Source organism: Nelumbo lutea, chromosome 1, assembly GCF_056320005.1.
Source record: "Nelumbo lutea isolate HS-2025 chromosome 1, American lotus-T2T, whole genome shotgun sequence".
NCBI lineage: Eukaryota > Viridiplantae > Streptophyta > Magnoliopsida > Proteales > Nelumbonaceae > Nelumbo > Nelumbo lutea.
In genome coordinates, this window is record NC_142684.1 from 204,305,286 (window position 1) to 204,328,081 (window position 22,796).

At 38.4% G+C, this 22,796-nt stretch overlaps 1 protein-coding gene and 1 non-coding gene across 3 annotated transcripts; one reads left to right on the forward strand and one right to left on the reverse strand.

Moving 5' to 3' along the window:
* Positions 1–337: 337 nt before the first annotated feature.
* TRNAG-GCC (transfer RNA glycine (anticodon GCC)) lies at positions 338–408 on the forward strand. Its single transcript has one exon. It is a non-coding gene; the product is annotated as a tRNA-Gly (tRNA).
* A 4,005-nt stretch (positions 409–4,413) lies between these two features.
* CAT9 (cationic amino acid transporter 9) lies at positions 4,414–21,349 on the reverse strand. Of its 2 annotated transcripts, none has more exons than XM_088962433.1 (9): positions 20,722–21,349; positions 8,348–8,760; positions 6,587–6,763; positions 6,206–6,430; positions 5,958–6,134; positions 5,565–5,801; positions 5,041–5,130; positions 4,825–4,914; positions 4,414–4,669 (listed from the first exon to the last, which is right to left on the reverse strand). In XM_088962433.1, exons 1-9 carry the CDS (start codon positions 20,987–20,989, stop codon positions 4,616–4,618), a joined length of 1,731 nt encoding a protein of 576 aa, XP_088818559.1. In that variant the 5' UTR covers positions 20,990–21,349; the 3' UTR covers positions 4,414–4,615. The 2 variants fall into 2 exon arrangements, with proteins under 2 accessions (XP_088818559.1, XP_088818558.1); XM_088962432.1 differs by having other exon boundaries at positions 4,414–4,665; positions 20,722–21,338.
* Positions 21,350–22,796: the final 1,447 nt, after the last annotated feature.

Sequence of the window (22,796 nt, forward strand, 5' to 3'; positions counted from 1 at the left end):
AGAGCGCAAAACCTTATATTTTGTATGTATTTGCACTGTACATATTTACATTTATATTCTTTCCAAACTAAGCCTAAAGTGACGAATTTATTTTTTGGATCTATTCTTAAAGGGAAAATCTATGATATGGAAAGAGTTTTGACTAATCAAAACCCATCCATGAATATTAATAACACTTTATTTATTCCCACGTTTGTGATTTCAGTTTATTGGTCAGTTATTTTTCCCATATCATAGTCGAACCCCTTCTTAAATAATGGCTGTAATTCTGTTGTGCGTTTAGTTACTAACAGAAGAAGAGAATCATAAGAACTTATATCAACAAGTAAATAACAAAGCACTAGTGGTCTAGTGGTAGAATAGTACCCTGCCACGGTACAGACCCGGGTTCGATTCCCGGCTGGTGCAAAATTTTTCACATTATTCCCTATAAGCTTCATTTGTAGCAATTGTTTGTTTTTTATGGAAAAATAAGTTTAAAAAACAGGCTAAAAATTATATACGCATAAAGCGGGTAGAGCTTCTCCACACTGGGCTTTCCTGCAATCGTCCAAAGGCAACCTTCCCGTTTTTTGTGTAGCCCTTGTTCCTCCAAAAGAAATCATTCCAACTAGTTTTGCTCAAGTAATATGAATTATTACATGCCTCTCTCTTACGTTGTTAGAGACTTTTATTGTTAATGTTCTGCCATTTTTTATTTTCCAGATGGGCATAGAAGGCAAATTATTTCTTTTTCCAATAGTGATGTAATTCTCATTCACCATTTTATTGCAACAATCAAGGTATTGGTCTTCTTGAGATTGAGATGGTCCCTCGTAGATGTCACTAGTGATCATCCATACTTTCTGTATGCACTCTTTGAAGATACAGGGCTCGTTTGGCACGTCTTTCAGCTGTTTACAAGTTGGGAAAATTGATTTTCGATCTATTTCCGTTTGGCACGTAGAAAATCTAGTAGCCAAAAGGTGAAACACCGAAAAGACGTGAAAAGCCCATTTTGGGCTGATTTTGGGAAGCTCTAATATGAAATTTCTCCCATCTTTTGTGTTTTATTCTTATACATAAAGATGAGGAAAGGCACAAATCTGCCAAACGTGCTTTGGATCGTTCAGCATGCAAAAGTTCAATGCATTTTTTAACTGTCAGAACTACAAGAATATCTTCCCAAAAACACGTCAAACAGACCCATAACTTACATCCTTAGTTCCTTTTTTGCGTATGCCCATTCCAAGTTCATTACTTTTCTCCTCAGCATTGCTTCTGTTGCTAACTTATCATTTAAGAGGAACCATAAGAAAGATCTTTATTTTGGGGCAGATATTTATTGCCTGTATTTTTTAAATGATTCACTCAATCAGTCATATACCCTTAGTTATCATTTTATATGCTGACCTTATGGAAACAATTCCTTCTTTGTTTTCTCCCCAACAGTCTGTCTTGCCTATTTGTCTAAGGTATTGGGATGCTTGGTACCAATTGGTTTATTCTATCTATTTTCCGGTTCTTATTATTACTGCCCAAGAACTCAGAAACTTTAATATTTAAATGATTAAATCTCTATCTTGGATAAAAGGGCTGGGAAAAGATTCAGAGATTCAGTGATGATTTTGTCTGATTGTGAGTTTCTAGTGAGATTTGGATTATTTTTGTGGATATAGTCTGATAAACGTCCCGTGTTGATAGGGAATTTCTCTCATGTTACTTGCAATTTAGGCATGTTAGGAGTGTATAAGTTAAAAATAAGTGATTATTGAATAAGTAGTTCATAAAGTATTTTTATAAAAATATTTTATAAAAGTGTTTTCATTAAAATGCTTTTATAAAAATACTTTCATAAAAGTGTTTTCGTAAATGTATTTTTGTAAAAATATTATCGCAAAAATCCTTTTATAAAAGTAATTTTATAAAATTCAACTAGCTGTAATTTTATAAGTATATTTTAAAATTGAAAGGATAAATTTCTTAAACTGCCCTTATGATTTATTAATTGACTAAGTGCACCCTTACTTACTGTAGCGGTAATTTTATAAGAGGTATTTTAAAGGATAAATTTTTTAAACTATCCTTATGTTTAATTAATTTACTAATTGTACCCTTACTGTTAGAAAATTAACTGATCCTACCCGGTTTCAAAGACTTACCTTCACCGTTAAAATATTAACAAAATGACTAAAATACCTATTTTGCCCTTAAATCAAATTCGAAGAATAAGTGTTTCCCTTATACCGCCTCTATTGTTTTCACCGGTTTCGAGGCCGTGCAACCGCGCCACCGTGCAACTAGAACCAGCGGCGGTTGCAACTTCCTCTTCTTCTTTTTCTTTCTCCCCTGTTTCGCCGCCACCGCTTGCAATACTAAGTTGCGGTGGTCGCAACTTCCTTTCTCCTTCCTTCTTCCTCTTCTTCTTTTTCTTTTCTTTTTTATTTTTCTTTCTCCCCTGTTCTGCCACCACCGCTGCAACTCGAACCAGCCGCGGTAGCAACTTCTTCCTCTTCTTCTTTTTCTTTTTTCCCTGTTCTGCTACAGGTGCTGCAACTCGAACCAGCGGCAGTCCCGTTCTCATCAAGCTCGACACCGATTGCAAGTTCCAATGCAACAACCATTCCGTCTCTGTTGCCGGATACAGCCACTGCCATTCCCTTTAAAAACAGTAATCCAGTGGTCTCTCTCCCTACCGGTGAAATTGACTCTGCTACAATACGCCCATTGCCCACATCTAGTCATGGAAAACAAGTAACCGAAGTTCTTTTTTTCAGCTAAAAAGTATGATACGAAGGAAGCCTTAGGCAGAGCATGAGCGGCCACTAGAACTTCTCACTTTATGATGGTGATAAAAGAGAGAACATAGAAAACGTTGTGGCATTCTCATCCTATCTTTGGTGCCAATTCGAGAGTAAGCACGACAATCGGTACGGGTGACTGTCGTTTCCACCATTAGTGCCGGTAGGCCTGGGACAGGGTGGCGTGATTGATGTTGTGGCTGTGTTGTGCTCCTTACTTTTGTTTTGGTTTTGATTAAATTTATCACGAAGGAAGAGGAAGGCTGATAATACTGATCAGCCGGCTATTATGCCTGACGAGAGCATTTGTTGATTCTGCCTTGCGAAGGTAGAAATGAATCTGAAGCCTATTGAGACAAGCGGCGCCAAAGGGGAGAGAGAATGAATTATAGAGTGAGACAATCCAAAACCCGGTTCCGAGCTGCAATGGGCTAGGGTACTGAGACAAGCGGCGCCAAAGGGGAGAGAGAATGAAAGGGCCAGAGGTGAAGGGGGCAATCACCGCCGCTGGCTAAGGACCGATCGGCTCAGTAGAGGTAAATTAAGTTAATTTTCAAAGAATAAGGATATACTTAGTCAATTAACTAAAGTAAAAGGATAGTTTAAAAAATCGAATAAGTACTTATTGCTTAAACATTTAAAAAAGTTAGAATTTGAGCTTAAAAAAATAAGTCCAAATGCCAATAAATGTTTAATGGCCTAAAAAAGCACTTATTTTGAATGAACACTCCCAAACATAACCTTAAACAGGGTGGTTCATTATCTTGCTTGTATCTCTCGTGGAAAAGGTTTTTTGGACGGAGTTGATGTATATCGCCTTTGATTAACGAAATTTAGTTTATTACTAAAAAAAAATCTATCTTGGCTAGCAAAAGGTTTTTTGGACGGAGTTGATGTATCTGGCCTTTGATTAACGAAATTTAGTTTATTACTAAAAAAAAATCTATCCATCCATCTGGTCCCTTTTTAGTATAATATTCTCCCATTTCTCCTTTACGACCAAGATGTTCCATTTTTCTCTAGGGCCCCAAACAGACCGGTCTCCCTCGAGTATTTCATTCATATGATTTTGATCCACATGACTTTACCTATTTGGCAGGCATACGAACACTATAGGGGCATTCTTTTTTTTGGATTTTGAGAGGGGAAAGTTGGTCAATGGGATTTTGGTTCCCATTTATCAATAATCACATTTTCTTTTTTCAGATTTATGTGAGGGTCAAGAAAAGTTTATTTTTCTTGGGGGAAAATAATCCCCCCGGGCCCGAATAAGTAATATCCATCTCTTAGGTGGATAAATAACTTTCCCACTTGGGGGGTTGGAGGGAGTTGACAAAAATACCGCTTCTAATAAAAGGTCATGGGAAAATGTATTACAAGGTAAATATTTCCCAAGAAAAACTTACCCAGATAGGCCTACATGTGCCGTTTGCTTAATTGCTTTGCAAGTAGCTTCACTTGAATACTTGTCATTTCCGACCATTTTAAACGGTCTCAGCAGGAATTTTGAAAAATACCCAAAAAATTAACTTGTATTTCTTCAATGCCATAACGAATGAGGGAGAGAATAAAGCGTATCCAGAAATTCCTGTTTGTTTTTAAGCATTCCAGAAATTGCAACAGGCGCTGTAAATTTCCTCCAATCAAACAAGAAAATGAGAACTTTGTTAATAACATTTGAGAGTTCTTTTAGGATAGCAGGAAAAAATACACCAACCTGATCAAATAGAACATGTTGCCAGATAAATTAGCCTGACAGTATATGCATATACATTTTGCCACCAAACATCTCTACATGCATTCTTCTCATTTCTTTCCAATGTAAAGCCCGCCGATTACAGCAAGTGATAAATGTTATGATACAACATTCCCACTGCACCATACTCTGACTTCAGAAATACAAGGCAGGACATTCATGGAATCAATAATATAGAAATACACCATAAACCCAATCAAGAGGCACAGCTATTCATAAACGTGGCTGTAATTATTAAGCTTCTTCTGAAGGTGCACGATGATAAACTATTGCCTGATGTGAACTTACCGGGTCAGCATGATATTGCCCATAAAATGCATAGATACCAACTGAAATGATGCTGAGGACAACAAATCTCAACCATGCTTCATGGTGTAACTGCAAAAGGAATCCCACATGATTATCAATCTTCCAAATCTTTCTCAACAATGTTATATTCATGATGAATTGTCAGACTGCCTATGCTAATTATGTGAATAATCAGGTCTGGTTTTAGAAGCAAACCTGAGCAAACAAGAAAATATTAAAGAAGATGCAAACAGCTGGCACAATAGGAACTCCTGGACAACGAAACCCTGATGGATCTGTGTAGACCTGAATAGAAGGAAAAATAAAGGAAAGAGGCAATTTAGAGAACAGGTGAATAATGAAACAATATGATCATATGCATGATCCATTCACAATCTTAGAAAATGCAATAGTGAACATGCTCGACATTACAGCCAGTGCATCAAACATATTTCCCACTCAGGAAGAAATAGAGAACAATAAAAACAACAAAAGAACAAAAAATAAAGGAAAAGATTACAATCAAGAAGGGAATTTGATTAGATTCTATCCAATAAAGAGAAGATTAATTTGACTAAGTGGCTAGACACCGATATCATTTACTTGATTCAATCAGGACTCTCATCATATTATCGACTTATCCACATCTTAGCTATCTATTAATTATTTTAACTCTCACTAAGCTTTAAAAGAATATATGAAACATAAAGGGCTAGTGTGTATACATAAATAGTACTTACCTGACGATAATGGAGAGCAAGGGCACCAAGCATTGCTATTAGTATAACTATCATAAGCATGATAAATGAAGCATTGAAACGATAGCATAGCCCGGCACCGAATCCACAACAGGCAACTAAAAGAAGGCAAATGACACCTTCATTCCATGTTGAGATCCATCTTGGAGACACTTGGTTTGCTGCCTTATCATTCCAACGAAGGGTTATGACACATGCTGAAACAACAGAATAACCTGTCTGCATGGGGTGGATAATGTCTATGTGAGATGCATGAGTAATTCATTTTTAATTATAGAAAAGGAAAACAAGATAAAATAAGAACCTCAACATGCATGAATAAATTTATTTCTGTTGACTATCAAAAAAAATGTGAGGGTTAAGAGATCATCATACCAATGAGCCAACAGAAAGAATATGTGAAAGCACATGCACATTAAATAATCCTGACAAGACACCAGCAACCACACCAACCCAGACTTGGGAGTGAACAGGAGTGTGAAGTGATGGGTGTATTCTTGCAAATATGGAAGGTAGTAAACCATCTCTTCCAAGACCAAGATACAACCGAGACTGCTCATAAGAAACACTGTTAGGTTATATGCATGATCATGCATGTCAACTACATTGGAATCTGAGTATACCTGAACATACAAGCCAACCAGAAGTGTAGTAGTAAGGCCAGCAACAGCACCTATACTGATCAAAATAGAAACAAATTTCAAGCCCTTCGATGTAAAGGCTTCAGCCAAAGGAGCATCTTCACCAAGTAACTTGTAAGGAACCATCCCAGTAACCACTAAGCAGACGGCAATATATAAGACTGCACAGATGAGAAGGCTTCCAAGAATGCCTATTGGTAAATCCCTCTAAAAGTAAAAAAATAAAAAATAAAAAAAATAAAAAAAAATAAATAAAAGCAATTAGAAAGAATTAGAAAGAATCAGAAAGAGATATTACTTGTACAGAGTACTGAACATGCCTTAAATTGGGCCACCCAGAACCAAGTTTGCTAGTTTACACACCTGTGGTCTTTTAGATTCCTCGGCAGAATTAGCCACTGCATCAAATCCAACATATGCAAAAAATACTACAGTTGCTCCAGTTACTATTGCTTTAAATCCATTTGGTGCAAAAGGAGACCAATTTGATACATCAACCTCAAAAGTACCAACCAGGATGACCAAAAGAACAATTACCACCTGCAACAGGATTGGTGTTCACATGCCAGTCGAGAAAAAGTGAAAAAAAAGAAAAAGAAAAATAAACAGCTTTCATATTGGCATCATATGACAATACTTTTTAAAATGCCCCTACACTGATGTAACTGTGACCTTAGGAAGATTAAGTAGAAATGAAACACATCATGAGCACTACAGAGGTCTAATAATCCAAACAAAGAAATAATATTGCAGTAAGAAATCTTCAACTTTATGAAGTAGAAATCTTCTACTTCATCACCTACCATACAAGCAGTTTGGTCCCCTCCTATGCAGTGTAATGTCAAACTGAACTTTGATGGCAGCTCTATTGGGAACCCCGGATCTTCTGGAATAGGGGGTGTGTTTAGAGATGCGGAAGGAAAAATCCTAGCTTTGTATTCCGGTCCAATAGGTTTGGGGGACTTGCTTAGAGCTGAAGTATTGGCTCTCCTCCAGGGGCTCAGATGGGCCGAGCAATTGGGTTTTCAACAATTAGAAGTGGAGGGGGATTCCAAATTAGTAGTAGGTTGGCTGCAATCAAATAGTTTGGGAACGTGGTCCCTTGGACAACATGTAAGGGAATTATTGAGCCTCACAAGGGAACTGGGTGCACAAGTGTATTGGTCTAGGAGGTCAGCAAATGCTTTAGCTGACAACGAAGCATAACAAGGGGTGAATTGGGAGGTTTTGTTTTGTGCAGTGTTGTAAGTTAGTTGTTATACGGGTCACCTTTTACTTTAGAAGGTGACAGTTGTTCCTCTGGTTTTATCTAATGAAAGTTACTGTTTCCTAAAAAAAAAAAAAAAAAAAAAAAAAAAAAAAAAAGCATAGCTATGATAAGGATTGGTCTCTTGGATATGTTAGCCTCAATAACTTGATTCCAGGAACATGTTTATGCACATAAAACACTAGATCATAAACTATTGAGAGAATCTCAAAGGTACTTACCGGCTAAACCACAACAACATTTTACTGGTAAAGAGACATAAGGACAGCTTATTCAAGGTATAAATAACAGAAGATACTGCACATGCTCCTCAATAAGGGACACAAAGGCTGCCCCCAATCAACCCTCCCCACAAAAATAAAAGCCCAAAATACGAAACTCAGAACCATACCATGAGGGGTTCCCAAAAAAAAGCCCATACCCATTGACATTCTATCAAGGCATCAATAATTTTTTGGTACAAATAGTGAAACCTGGAGCAGGGTACAGAGGGAACTCTTTCACCAATACTTTTTTCCTCTTGATTTTCACGGCACTAGTTAACTATTCAAATAACCATATTCAAAATGTTCATCTTATAAGAGTTCTTTTTCCTGAACTCACCACATTGTCTCTGAGGAATACAAAGGATACAGTGGCTCAGATAATAGATCAACTTAAAAGATAGCAGATCTCCCTATGCAACACATTGGATGATGAATACCATCCCCTAGCACATGCAACACATCATTAGCCATTCATATCTATGTCCTACTGAGCAGTTACTATAAAGTACTTATAAAGCCATACTTTGCATTACAGGCACAATGCATTGAAGGATAATCAGGGGAAAAAAGGTTCTTTGATAAAGGAGTAACCTTTGTCATTGTCATGAAAGAATTCAATGCAGATGATTCTCTCACACCCCTGCATAAAATTATTGTCAAGAGTGCAAAGAGAATTGGAGCCAATATATTGATTGATAGAGCTCCTCCCAAGAACTCTTTGCCCCCGTGTCCAATCCAACTTGGAATGTTCTCTCTGAAGATTGGGAATAACTCTAATATTGTCACAAGATAACTAGCTAAGCTTCGTGCTATGCTCGCTGCTCCAATATGGTAGTCAAGCATCAGTTGTGTGAAAACAAGAAAAGCAGTGAGCTCATTGAAAGCTGTGTATGTATACAAGTATGCTCCTCCGACAACAGCAGGAAAGCGGGAAGCTAATTCAGCATAACAAAGTGCATTTAGCATGCATGCCACCCCAGCAAGAATAAAGCTAATTGTGACACCTGCATTAAAACAGTTAAATATAGAGAGCAGATTACTACAAAAGCAAGCATCCTATCAATTGAATGCATTTTGATGCAGGACCCACCTAAATAGCAGCTAATCAGGTGGCTAAAATGGGTACTAAGAAAGGTGAAAAAACAGGCTACAAATCCCTTAGCTTGTTAGTTTGAAACTTATCCTTGATTTGCACAACAAAGTAGGCTGGACAGAACTTAAAGAAATTAAATAACTAATAAACAAGTGAAAACAGAAATTATAAATGGGTGAAGATGAGTGTAGAGTTGATAGGTTTATAAGTAAAGAACCGGTGATGAAAGCTGCTGTACCACTTAGAGAGACATTCAACAAAAGATAGCAGAAAATGAAGTAGGCCGTAATGGATTCAGCACCATTATGCTTCTTGATGCAGATATTGAAACAAAGAAAGAATTCGTAGAGAAATAAACCACTTTCCAATTTCTAAACCAATTTTAGAATTTTTGGGTGATAGGGATATTGGTATTTTTAAAATTTTTAAATTTACTATTTAATTGATGGTATCTTAGAAATAGGATTTTAAGTTTTCTAGTAATTAACTGTTATTTCAAAATTACCATTTCTGGTAATTTTCCAACTTGTTATTTATAGTAATTATTGTATTTGCTATTTATAGTAAGAGCATGATTTATCATTTTTATTAATTTTTGGCATTTCAAGAAAAGTGTTATTAGAGTTATTTTAAGAGTTAGAGTCCTTATTTAAGTGTCCCTATGGGTTTGTCTAAGTTTAAAGCAATTAGAACTTTTAGAAGAAGTTGCTTTGGGTCAGTTTCTGAGTCCAAATTGGACTATTGGAACTACAAAGGGATGTCCAAATTCTTATAGTGAGTCTATAAATAGAAAAATTATAATTGACAAAAGAGAGTTGATTTATGAAATAAAGTTTGTTTTAGTGAATTCTGGTTCATCATCATCCAAGCCTTATTCCAACCATATGGGGTCGGCTATATGAATCTTGTTTCGCCAATCCATTCTATTTAATGCCATATCCATTGTTAAATTATTGGTGCTTACATCTTTTTTTACTACTTCAACCCATGTCTTTTTCAGAGCCCCTTTCCCTTCTAGCCCCTTCAACTTGTAACAAATCATTTCTACAGGTGCTGTTGATGGCCTTCTATCCTTTCTAGTTTTTCCACTCATCCATCCCAGCATACACACTTATGCCAGTCATTTTCTAGACATGTTTCTTAACTGCCCAACACTTAGCTCCATACGGCACGGTTGGCCTTATAATTGTTTTGAAGAATTCTCCTTTTAACCCAAGTGGTACTCATCTATCACATATAACTCTAGATGCACCCTTCCATTTTGCCCACAATGCTCTAATTCCATGGTCGACATCCTCAATCTCTCTCTTGTTATGAATTATCATTTATCAAACCAAACAAAAAAGGTCACATTGAGTTATCTCTTAGTCTCCAATCCTAAGTGTACCCGGATTTGCACTCCCATTGTTATCTATACTATCTATAAAAGAGCGAATGCCCTTTTTTCTGGAATTTTCACTGGACATTTTCTACCCCTCTTATCTAAGCATATAGTGGGCACAAAGAGGGCATATATGTCCTTTACTCTCACTTCAAAAACTGCCCACTTATAACCGTTCAAAAACTGCTCACTTATAACCATTCAGAAACTGCCATGTGCAAATGCACATACATGTTTACTAGTTAAATTACGTGTCATATATTCAATTTTAGTCCTACTTACTTTAAATCCTCTTGCTTCTAAGGCATTTTCTCCATAAGTTTAATTTTGCATTAAATCCTTCATTAGTTTCATCAATTAAGATGATGTCATCAGTAAACAATATGCACCATGGGACCTCCTCCTGAATATGTTTAGAATCCATGACCAGTGCAAATAAATAAGGGTTAACCAGCTAAGTGCTGAACCTTGGTGAAGGCCCATTGTAATGTAAAATCTGATGCCTCTCCTATAAGTGTTCTAACATTGGCTGTTGCACCATCATACATATTCTTAATTGGGACTATAAACCTTTTTTTTTTTTGATAGATAGAAAGTCTATAAACCTATTTTTAACCCCCTTTCTTTTCCAAAACCCATCATATTATCTCTCTAGGAACTCTATCATATGCTTTCTCTATGAACACCATATGGAGATCTCTTTTTTTCTCTCTAAACTTTCCAATCAATTTTCTCCAAAAAAAAAGATAGCTTCCATGTCTCTGATATACTTGTTTCATAATGTGGGTCATGAGCTTAATTCCTCGATAGTCATTACAAGTTTACAACTTTGTTGCCAAAAATTTTTCTCTCTATTCCCCCTCCCTCTCACCTATTTCTTCTACTAAGTGATATATCTCTTTGATATTTATCCCAACAACAAGAGCTTGTTTCCTTTTTTTTAATCTCTTGCTCATTCTGTGATGGACAGCAAGCTGTCTTCTTGCTTCTCCGTCCCTATTCTCATCCTTAGTCACATAAAGCCCCTCCTTCACCCCACAAAGCTCACCACTAAACCTGAAATTTTTAGGACCCCTACAATGTCTTACATCACTTCTCCAGGATAAAGCATTAAAAGATAAAATTGCAAGAGCAATTCAAATTCATTGCTTCATTCATCAATTTCTTAAAAAGAGTTTTTGCATGGATTTATATAGTGAATTCAAAATATCTCTTTTGAAATTACAATATATTTAATTTCCTAAATAATGAGACTAAGAGAGAAATACTTGTTAGAAACTAATCATTTAGATCCTTCAAACACTCAGCTAATCTTGAGGAACTAAAGATTTGACTATAAGAATCTTGAGAAGATTTGATTGAGAGTGAATCTTTTGTATATCACACAGGATCCACATAAGTTGTAAAGTTGGTAGTGCCAACTTATTAGGCTTACTGGAATGGACTCAATGTTGTTGACCCTTGGAGCAACCCACACATTCATTAGGCTAGAATTTGTTGAATACATCAGCATCTGTGAAAATTTGACTATGGGCCCACCCATACAGACACTAGAAAGCCCATACAAATCTAGAGGAAGGATTGAGTTTCACTTCCCTTTCCTCAACCTTTGGTTTTGCACCACATTCCACGCATTATAAATTCTTAAAAATTAGAACATTCTGAAGCTCTTTTGCATGTATCCTTAAAAGCGTATGAAGTACCAGCAATGCCACTTCTTGGATTCTAAAGCTCTCCCACATTATATTGTGGAAATCTACAGTTGCAATTATCAGGGGAAAAACCACTGGTTATCATTTCCTACTTTACCAATTAAAATGCTTCTGTGACAATTATAACATTATCATAAAATCATTTGCTTGTGTTTAACCCAATATTACCTTCAGGAAAAGAATGAAATTAACAAAGTTGACTCCTCAATTTGTCTTTAATAGTGAAAGTAGAATATAATTTGAGGAGATAAACATTAAAGCCAATTGATCTCTACAAGACAAGAATTCTAGCTTCCCAAGCCAACAGAATAGATAGGACAACCTGATAGAAGGGGGGATCAGAGTCTAATTTCAATTTATGATATTTTTATTGACTCCACTGATGAAGCACCTCTAATATCTTTACAGGTCCTGTAGCCACATGTGGAGTACATTGTGAAGAAATGGGTCTACAATTTTTCAGGTGGTTGGGAATCTAAGTTTGGGATCTAAATATAAACAAGATCAAGCTTAAAGTTTTTAAGCTAGAACACTGGTGATGCAGCAGACACGTCTCGAGGGCCTACCCTCAATGCAACATTCCCCCCAATACCTTCCCTGGTTAGGGAATCAACAAGAAAATTAACTGATCTTTTAATTCATTTGAATAATACAAAGTGATTGCACCTGTTGCATGGACATAGACACAGGAATCAGAATCTGATGTGTGTTCGTGACTCTATTCAGCAAGAGGAAAAAACTTGGACTTGGGGATACATCCAAAATTAGCATTTATTGTCAAAACTTTTTTGGTAGTAAAAAATAAAAATTTTATTAAAATAAGATAGAAGAGTACAAGGAAGGAGACATGAAGTCACCCGAGAGGAGAAGAAACCCTACACCCAACTAAACAACTCACCGGCTCCTACAACACAAAACCCACCATCAGCACCCAAGCCACCAAACAAAGTAAAAACCAATACATAAATAACTCTTAAACAATAATGATACAAAATCATCCCAAAAACAGATCCAACTCCCTTTGAACAAAACTACCACCCAAAACCAAGAAAAAGAGAACACCACAACCCAGAATCAACCACCACCAATCACTAACCAAAACTTACTTCCTTAATCAGCAGCAACAGAGGCATTTATCGGATCCTCATTAGACCTCTTGAAGACTTTTTCGACTTTCTTCAACTTTCTGTTAGGCTCCATCCCAAACACACAAATCCTTTGAATCTTGCAAATACTTTTAAGATTGGAATAACTTGATTGTGTTCACACCTTTTAAAACGTTTCAGTGCATTAAGATTCTTCTTACACTCCTTCACCTGCTTAGAACTGCCATTAATCCTTTCCAGATCCAAAACCACATTCTTTTCAAATGTCTTCAACTCAACTCTCCTCATTTGTTCTTTATTATCCACTCCAACATTTTTATTAAACCCCAGTGCATCTAGAACCTCTTGCTCCTTCAAAATTGAATCAACCCCATCATAAACCATTTTCTCTTGCTCCCTCTCCCTCCAACTTTTTAAATGCCTTCTTTGCAAAATCTTCACCCCCTATAAAAATGTAGAGAACACTGATGTGGGCCCCACAGCTACGGTCCTCAACATTGATCAGTTTTAGGGTTTCATATTAACCCTAATACAAACCTTATCTGTACGACTCTTAGGACTGATTAAAACCTCGAATTGGCTTTAGCATATCAGATTGTTCTTCAAACTGTGTTTCAGTCTTCTTTTGGGGTTTCGAACACTTTTGAAGGGGTGAAAACAGTTCGGACAGTTGCTGTTGTGTGTGGTTATTGATTTCAGATCAGTCTTATATATATTTCATGCACATCTATCGTGAGTACAGATTGGTTCTCTACTGATTTTGTGACTGTTGTTGGGAGTTCTAGTGCTGGTTTTGACTGTAGTAACCATAATCTTTGATACTTCTGGTTCTTGACAGAAATGGAGTTTAAGAATCAGGTAGAAGGCAGTTTTGGGAACAGCAGTTATGGTGGTGGTTTTGAGACAGGTTTTCAGATTACAACCGTTAAGTTTGATGGATCAAACTACTTGGAATGGGCCCAATCAGCCATGATGGCTATTGGGGGAAGGGGCAAAGTAGGGTATCTCTTGGGAGATGTAGCAGAACCTTCCAAGGGAGACCCTATGTATACCAAGTGAGTCCAAGAAAACTACTTGGTTATGACATGGCTCTGTAATTCAATGCAGCCCCATATCAGCCGAAATTACTTATGGGCAAAGATAGCCAATGAGATATGGAATGTGATGAAAGAGACTTACTCCCAATCCCTTAATGTTGCTAGAGCATATGAGTTGAAATGTGAGGTGAATGCCCTTAAACAAGGAGAGAAACCAGTGTCGGTCTATTTCTCTAACCTGCAGTCCCTGTGGCATGAGATTGATCACTTAGAGACTCTTGAGTGGGAGAGTCCCAAAGATGCTCAGATACATAGAAAGCACATTGAGACAAACAGAGTGTTTGATTTTCTAGTAGGACTGAATTCAGAATATGATATTGTGAGGCAGAAGATCTTGACCAGAGATAGTGTGATCCTCTCTCAGGCATACTCCTTAGTGCACAATGAAGAGACCAGGAGGAAAGTCATGATGCAACCTCAGCCGCTTACACCTGCCTTGGTAGCTGTCAAACCCAAAACAGAGGGTGATTCAGAGAGGGACAGAAAGAAAGAAGATAAAAGGGATGTGGTGTGTGAGCATTGCAAGAAACCTAAACACACAAAAGAAACATGTTGGAAGCTGCATCCACATTTGGTCCCGGCAAAGTTGAGAAATAAAAGGAGTAATGCTCATGTGGCTGCGACTACTGATTCAGCATCCTCATCTGGCACGAGAGGCACACCATTAGAGACCTTAGCTGCAGTTCGGGCAGCTCTAATACAATTGGAGAAGGAAGTTGGCAGTTCAGCTCAGTTATCGCAATCATCATTAGCTCCGGCTACATCGGCCTTTGCACACTCAGGTACTCGAGCCTCAGCCTACCATGCCTCCGCTCCAGGTACTACTGAACCGTGTTGGGTAATAGATTCAGGTGCATCTGACCATATGACCAGCTTGCCCTCTTTGTTTACTACTTATCACTTATCTTCTGGTGGGGATAAAGTATCTATAGCTGATGGCTTTCTTGTCCCTATTTCTGGCAAGGGTGACATCAAACTATCAGATACTATATCCTTGTCCTCTGTCTTGCATGTTCCTAAACTGGATACTAACCTCCTTTCCGTCAGTAGCATTACCAAACATTTGAACTGCTTAGTAACTTTCTTTCCTGACCGATGTGTTTTTCAGGACATGGAGATGAAGAAGGTGATTGGGACTGGCTGTGAGACGAATGGGATCTATCTGCTCGGGGAGAGTTCTCGTCGAGAAGAGTCAGTGGATAAGAAGTTACTTGTTTCTCAAGTTGTGAGTCCGGTTATGTTGTGGCATAACCGATTGGGTCATTTATCTTTTCGGTCCTTGAAGAGTCTGTTTCCTACTTTGTTTGAGTCTGTTGAGTCATCTCAGTTGAAGTGTGAAAGTTGTGAGTTGGCTAAACATTGTAGAAACTCTTATTCATTGAGTAATAAAAGGAGTAATAGTTCTTTTGATATTGTGCATACTGATGTTTGGGGGCCATATCACATTCCTTCTATGAGGGGGTACAGGTATTTTTTGCTATTTGTTGATGATCACACCCGTTTTTCATGGGTTTATCTTATGCGATCACGAGATGAGGTGTCTGTCCTGACCCAAAACTTCCACCAAATGATCCTAACACAATTTGATGCCAGGATAAAAGTGCTTAGATCTGATAATGCAAAGGAATACTTTGCTAAGCCATTGGCATCGTACCTCCTTAATCATGGGGTTATCCACCAGAGCACGTGTCCTCATACACCTCAGCAGAATGGGGTTGCAGAGAGGAAGAATAGGCACATCTTGGAAGTGGCTAAAAGTATTATGTTTACCTCCAACGTCCCTATTCGCTTCTGGGGTGATGCTATCCTTATGGCGGTATATCTTATTAATCGGATTCCTTCTCGGGTTCTTGATATGAAACCTCCTTTTTCCCTTCTATACCCCAATGAGGAGTTGTTCACTATTCCCCTCAAGACATTTGGTTGTACCTGTTTTGTTCAGCTTCTTGGTCCCAATCACTCCAAGTTTCAACCCAAGGCCTCCAAATGCATCTTTCTTGGTTATGCACAAACTCAAAAGGGTTATTGTTGTTATGATCCTGTCTCAGGGAAGAAGTTTGTATCCATGGATGTCACTTTCTTTGAGGAGACACCCTACTATTCTCGGGTCTCTCCTCAGGGGGAGAGTAGTGAGCATGGAGATTTGGGTCTTTTTCTTCAGGAGGAGGAGTGCAGTGAGGACAAGGTTAATACCTTTGGGGCTGTTCCTTTACCTATTCCAGTTGATGATGAGGGTTGTAGTAGCGAGGGTGGTCAAAGGGATCGGGAGTTGAGAGTCTATCACAGGCGATGCAGGCAGATTGATCCTGGTCATCAGCAGTCCCAGCCAGCTACAATCTCTTCTGCAGCTCCAAGTCCAGATATTACAGCCCTAGGGCCCATAGAGACTCCTTCCATTGTTGCTACCTCACCCTCTACAGATGACCTTGACCTTCCCATTGCCCTCCGTAAAGGAAAACGGCATTGCACCACATCTATAGCCCACTGCATCTCCCAATTTTTGTCCTATGATCGCCTATCTCCCTCCTACAGGTCCTATCTCACCTCTGTTGCTGATGTCCCTATTCTGAGAACAGTGCAAGAAGCCCTATCAGTCCCGGGGTGGAGAGGTGCAATGCAAGTTGAAATGGATGCCCTGTTGAAAAATAATACCTGGGAGCTAGTTGACTTGCCCAAAGGAAAGAAACCAGTTGGATGCAGGTGGGTATTTACTGTGAAGCATAATGCGGATGGTTCCATTGAAAGGTACAAAGCTCGGCTAGTTGCAAAGGGGTTCACTCAAGCTTATGGTATAGATTACTTGGAGACATTTGCCCCGGTAGCCAAAATGACCACCATTCGGGTTCTATTATCTCTTGCAGCAAGCCACACTTGGCCTTTGTACTAAATGGATGTAGTTGCCTCCTGGATTCTATGATACAGAGGCAGGTAAGAAAGTTTGTCGGCTCAATAAGGCATTGTATGGTTTGAAGCAATCACCTAGAGCTTGGTTCGACAGATTCAGACTAGCCCTTGGGAAGTTCGGTTATGTACAGGCTCAATCAGATCATACACTGTTTGTCAAGAGGGTGGAGTCGTCACTGACACTACCTGCAGTTTATGTTGATGATATTGTGATCACAGGAAACGACAACCATGAGATTGAGTCCCTCAAACAGCTCCTTCATCAAGAGTTTGAGGTGAAAGATCTGGGTACACTACGGTACTTTTTGGGTATTGAGGTTGCTAGATCTAAGCAGGGGATCTTTGTCTCTCAGAGGAAATATGTGTTAGATCTCTTGGCTGAAACTAGAAAGCCAGGTGTCAAACCTGCAGATACACCCATTGAACAGAACCACTGGATTAATGCAGAGAGTGGGGAGCTGCTTGAAGACAAAGTTATGTTCCAGCGGTTAGTGGAAAAGCTCCTATATCTATGCCTTACCCGACCAGACATCAGTTATGCCGTTAGTGTTATCAGTCAGTACATGCATTCTCCTAAAACCACACACCTTCTAGCAGCAGAAAGGATACTAGCATACTTGAAGAGATGCCCGGGTAGAGGTATACTGTTCAAGAACAATGACCACATGAAGGTGGAAGTCTATACGGATGCCGATTGGGCTGGGAGTGTTGATGACAGAAGGTCTACCTCTGGATATTGTGCTCTTGTGGGAGGTAACCTGGTTTCTTGGCGGAATAAGAAACAAAGTGTTGTCTCTCGATCCAGTGCTGAAGCTGAGTATAGGTCAATGGCTAATGGAGTGGCTGAAATTCTTTGGCTGAGATCACTACTTGAGGAGTTGGGTGTTGAGTATGAGAAGCCCCTGATGTTGTATTGTGATAATCAAGCGGCTATTAATATAGCACACAACCTAGTGCAGCATGACAGGACTAAACATATTGAAGTTGATCGACACTTTGTACGAGAGAGGGTCTCATCACAAGAAGTATGTCTCCCATACATCACCTCCAATATGCAACTGGCAGATATCCTCACTAAAGCTGTATCACGGAAGAAGCTAGAGGCAGATCTATCCAAGTTGGGAATGATAAACATTTATTCCCAACTTGAGGGGGAGTGTAGAGAACACTGATGTGGGCCCCACAACTACGGTCCCACTGTGTTCGTAGGGTAGAAGATGTTCTAGTCTGCCTAGGGTTAGCTATTGGTCATTTAGTTGTTTCAGTTGTTATTTATTTCAGTCTTTGTTTTACTCTATTTGTTATGTAAACACTAAGGGCAGATCTATCCTTTCCATGTAATGAGCATAACCTATAAATATTAATTAAAGTGGCAACGACAGAACATTAAGCTTTTGCTCCTCCTTTCAACCCTTGTGTTCTACCGCTTCTCCTCCCTCTTTCTCTTCTCTCCTCTTTCTTTCTTCTTATCTTCGATCCTGAGATTCATTAGGGTTCAAGACTGATAATAGTCCTGAACTTCTAGTAAAAAATAGCCCCAATGTTTTGTTCACCTCCACCTCACTATTCACAATAGTCTCCAAATTGATTGATCTTTCAATTGCATGTGTTTCATCCATCTTTATCTCCTCATTCTGATAATCTTCCTCCACTGCACCGTCTCCTTGTTCACCAGAATCCTCCATCGGTTTAGTTCTCCTTTAATAGATCCATATGCTTCCTCCTTACCCTTCCCGTTCAACTCTCCTTCTACATCACTACTTTTTCTCCCACCTCCTCTCTTGTTTGTTCTCCAATTTGACCCTTCTTTTCTTCAACCCATGCTGGTTTACAGCCACCACTAGCTTTCTCCCCTTCATCCAAATCCCCATCAAACACTAACACCTCCCATACCTCATCCCCCATCTCATTTACACCTAGGGGTGTAAACAGATCGAATTCAAATCGGATCAGGCAATATCCGAATTCGAATCCGATTAAAAATTTCGATACCCGAATTCGAATCCGACTAAATATTCGAATATTCGATTCAATTCGAATTCGACTAATTAATTATTTTAAATAATTAATAAATATATAAAATAAATATTATATATATAAAGTATATAAAACATTTACAAATTTTATATATTATATATAAAAATTAAATAATCGGTCGAATTCGGATATTTATCGAATTGAATCAGGTCATATCCGAATTCGAATCCGATTAGCTATTCAGTATGAATAGGATATCCGAATTCGATTCGATTATGTCGAATCTCAAACTCGAAATCGGATTTCCAAATACCGTTGACACCCCTATTTACACCCTCCCCAATGGCTCTATCAACACCCAACCCCTCTTCCATTTTCTCGTTATCTTCCTTTTCCTCTTTCTCCCAAACAATAAGAATTCCCTTGTCTTCTCAAAATCAGATAATACTTACTTGTCCTTGATAGTTGTCTTCAAAATCGTTTAAATTTACATTGCCACCTCCCACATTAATCCCAACAGCTATAGATATTCTGATTCTTCAAAATCCTTACAACCATCATTGTCTTCTACAAACTTCATCTGCACCCCCTCTTTCTGTTGGCATTCTTTGGACTTTCTTTCCTTCTCCTCCTGAAACTTTCTTGCTGGTCACTTCTTCTTCTATCCATATCTCACTCCCTCTGCTCTTTTCCATAGGTTTGTCCCTGTAAATGAACTTAGTCACACAACAAACAAAATGATTTCTTTTACAATCTCTACCTACATTGTAAAAGTGTTTCAGCCTACTTTTAGTAGAAGTCTTTTCTCAAGAATCCAACATCGATGCTTGATCCACTTAGGAAAGTCCTTTTCACACTCAGTGGCTGTTGGCAATGAATAATTGCCAACCCTAATTACAAGTCCCCAGCCAACCAAATAGAAAATACCCCAAGTACAGGTAAAATGTTTGAAATCCTACTGAAGAATGAAATTGCACTATTTTCTACCCAACTCAACAGTTTGCAGAACTAGTGTAATCCCTGGAATATTTTGTTGTTGATGCAAATTTCAATGAAGAAAGCATTATCTCTCTAGATTGCAACCGATCTTCGTCAAGCATTGACAAATTATGGAGATAATAGTTCTCAAATGTGTGATATATTGATATTGTAAAAGGATGTCCTGCAGTTTCTGTAGAATAAGAGCTTCTAGGTGTTACTCATAGATACTTGGTAAGGTAATGATGATAATCTTTTATTCCCCTGGTTCATGCTATGCAGAAAAATAATGAAAAGGAAAAGAACAAAAAAAAATTATATTTGCTGGTAAACTGACGAGAAAATTAAGACCAAATGTAGTAAAATGTCTCCCAATGAATGATCCCAATAATGATGTACAGAAGCATCGAAATTAAAGTTGAACAGAAAATTGGGTGCAAAACAAAAACAAGTATGTTTTGAAGAAGTCACGACAGAAGCCACTCCTAGCACATAATTTAAAGAAAAATATACTCCTCGAATCATACAGGATCAGATACTATAGAAGATAACTGACATATAGCATGTATTCGATAATACAACATGAAGATAGGAACTGAAATCATCGCAACAACGAATTTAAGAAGCCAACAAAATTAAGTCAAACCATTCCCGAAGAGGGAAACGAAGAGATTAAAAACATAAGATGAGAAGACAAAAGGAAAAGCACGAAACTACCTGGTCCAGCATCGCGAGCAACGGTCCCCGTGACGACGAAGATTCCAGCACCGATCGATGCGCCGATACCGAGCAGGATGAGATCGAAAAGACCAAGACGACGAACGAGGCCTTCACCGGAGGGAGTACGGATGTAAGTATCCGATGAAGAACCGGTTAGGGTTTTGGTTCTGAGAGCTGAAGACAAAAAACTTGCGAACCAAGATGACGACTTGGAAGAAGCAGCTGCAGCATCATCATCGTCTACGTAGGCGTTCCGCACACCCATCTCAGAAGAATTCGGAGTTCGGACAATGAAAAGAAACTAAAGCAAACGTGGAAAATGAATAGAGGGCCGATACCAGGAGGACGGGATAGAGTTGACAATTAAGCACGTGAACTAGAATACTGCTCATCTAGATGCATTCGCGGGAATGTTCAGATCTGCTTGTTGGTGGGTCCGGGACAAGGCATGGGCCCGCTACGCTTGTTGTCTTAAATCTCGGAGCCAGAGCCGGTCGGATTTCCGGCGGCCGAATAACGGCGAGGAAGGCTTCATTTTTTTTTTTTTCTTTTTTTTGAGAAGAAGACACAGACGGCTTAATTCGCGGCTCTATGGGTTTGGGCCCATAAAGGCCAAAATTGCAATATGGGCCATTGCTAATCAATTTTTTTTAACCGATTGGAGTTCAGGATCCAACCGGTATATAATGCACATTCATACCTTGCACTGCCTACTAATTTGGGTAGATCTAAAGCTGCCGTGTTTAATAACATCCTTGAGAGGATTGCCCGGTATGATCGCTGGAAAAGAAGTGCTTATCAAATCTGTCCTTGCAGCAATCTATACAATGTCATGTTTCTTAGGCTGAGTTTGGAAAGAGTACAAATGCAAATATGTACTGTGCAAATACATATAAAATAATGTAAAATATGAGATTTTGTACTCTATATATTTGCATTTGTACTCCTTCCAAATTGAGCCTTAGGCTGCGGTTGGAAACAACACAAATGGAGTGTAAATCCCGGTTCAGGGTAAATTTGCACTCTGGTTCACTTTTGCCTGTGTTTGGAAACATTACATTCATGCATTGACAAATGGCAGACCAATGCATATTTACATTGCTAATAAGATATAAAAGTACATCAATAAAAAAAAGAAGTAAATTTGCATTCAAGTGGGTTTTTGATAAAAAAAAAAAAAAAAGAGAATGTGCTTTATTGAAATTCATGTTTAAGTCCATTACAACTAAAAGTTTGTTTGGTATGAAGGTAAATCTATCTATGCAAAACTAACCCAACTTTACAATTTATATGAACCGTTTTACACTCTGCATATTTGCATTCACACTTATTTGCATAATTTCCAATTGCAGCCTTAATCCCAAATCCATTTGTGACAAAATTGCAGCTCTGTAGAGAAAATTTTAGTAGGGCAAGAACTTTAATGGGAATTAAAAAAAAAAAGTCATTGGATAAACTGGAATCTAATTTGCAAGAACAAGTTGAATGGAAGATTAAGTTTCAAAGACCCTTACTCTTTTAACATAGCCTTGGTAGCCAAGTTGGCCTAGAGGGAAGCTTATGGGGGGAGATAATCTCTACCAAGTACATAAAAAGTAAAGATTTCCTTAGGTTGCATTTGTTTTAGGTGTAAATTCAATTTTACACCGATGGGAACCAGTTTAGTTGTTGATGGAAATTGGGACCGGTAGATTTTGAAAATTTACACCGACTATGTTTGGTTGTCAAGGTGTAAATTTGGTGAGATGGGAGCTACTAACGAAACCTAAGATGGGAGCTACTGTATTCGACACAGAAGGAGGAGGGAAGTAGAGGAAGAAGAAGAAAAAAAAAGAGGAGGAGAAGAGAGAAAGAGAGAGAGATGGAGAGAGAAAGGTCGGAGGTGGGTTCACAGATTTGTTGTTGCAACTGGTTGCAGCAGCGGTGATGGAATAGAAAAAGAAAAAAAAAGGGGAAGGAGAAGAAGAAGAAGAAGAAGAAGAGAGAGAGAGAGAGAGAGATCTCATATTGTCGTTGTAACTGGGATTTGTCACTATTGCCCTGGGTTCAGATCTGCCCTAGGAGAGAGGAAT

Excerpts from the sequence above, each read along its gene's own strand:
- CAT9 (XM_088962432.1), bottom strand. The coding sequence starts at position 20,989 with ATGGGTGTGCGGAACGCCTACGTAGACGATGATGATGCTGCAGCTGCT. Across the intron at positions 4,915-5,040 it reads ATATTTTCTTGTTTGCTCAG|TTACACCATGAAGCATGGTT; the intron begins GTTTGCTTCTAA and ends TTCCTTTTGCAG. Across the intron at positions 4,666-4,824 it reads GGCAATATCATGCTGACCCG|AGTATGGTGCAGTGGGAATG; the intron begins GTAAGTTCACAT and ends TTCTGAAGTCAG.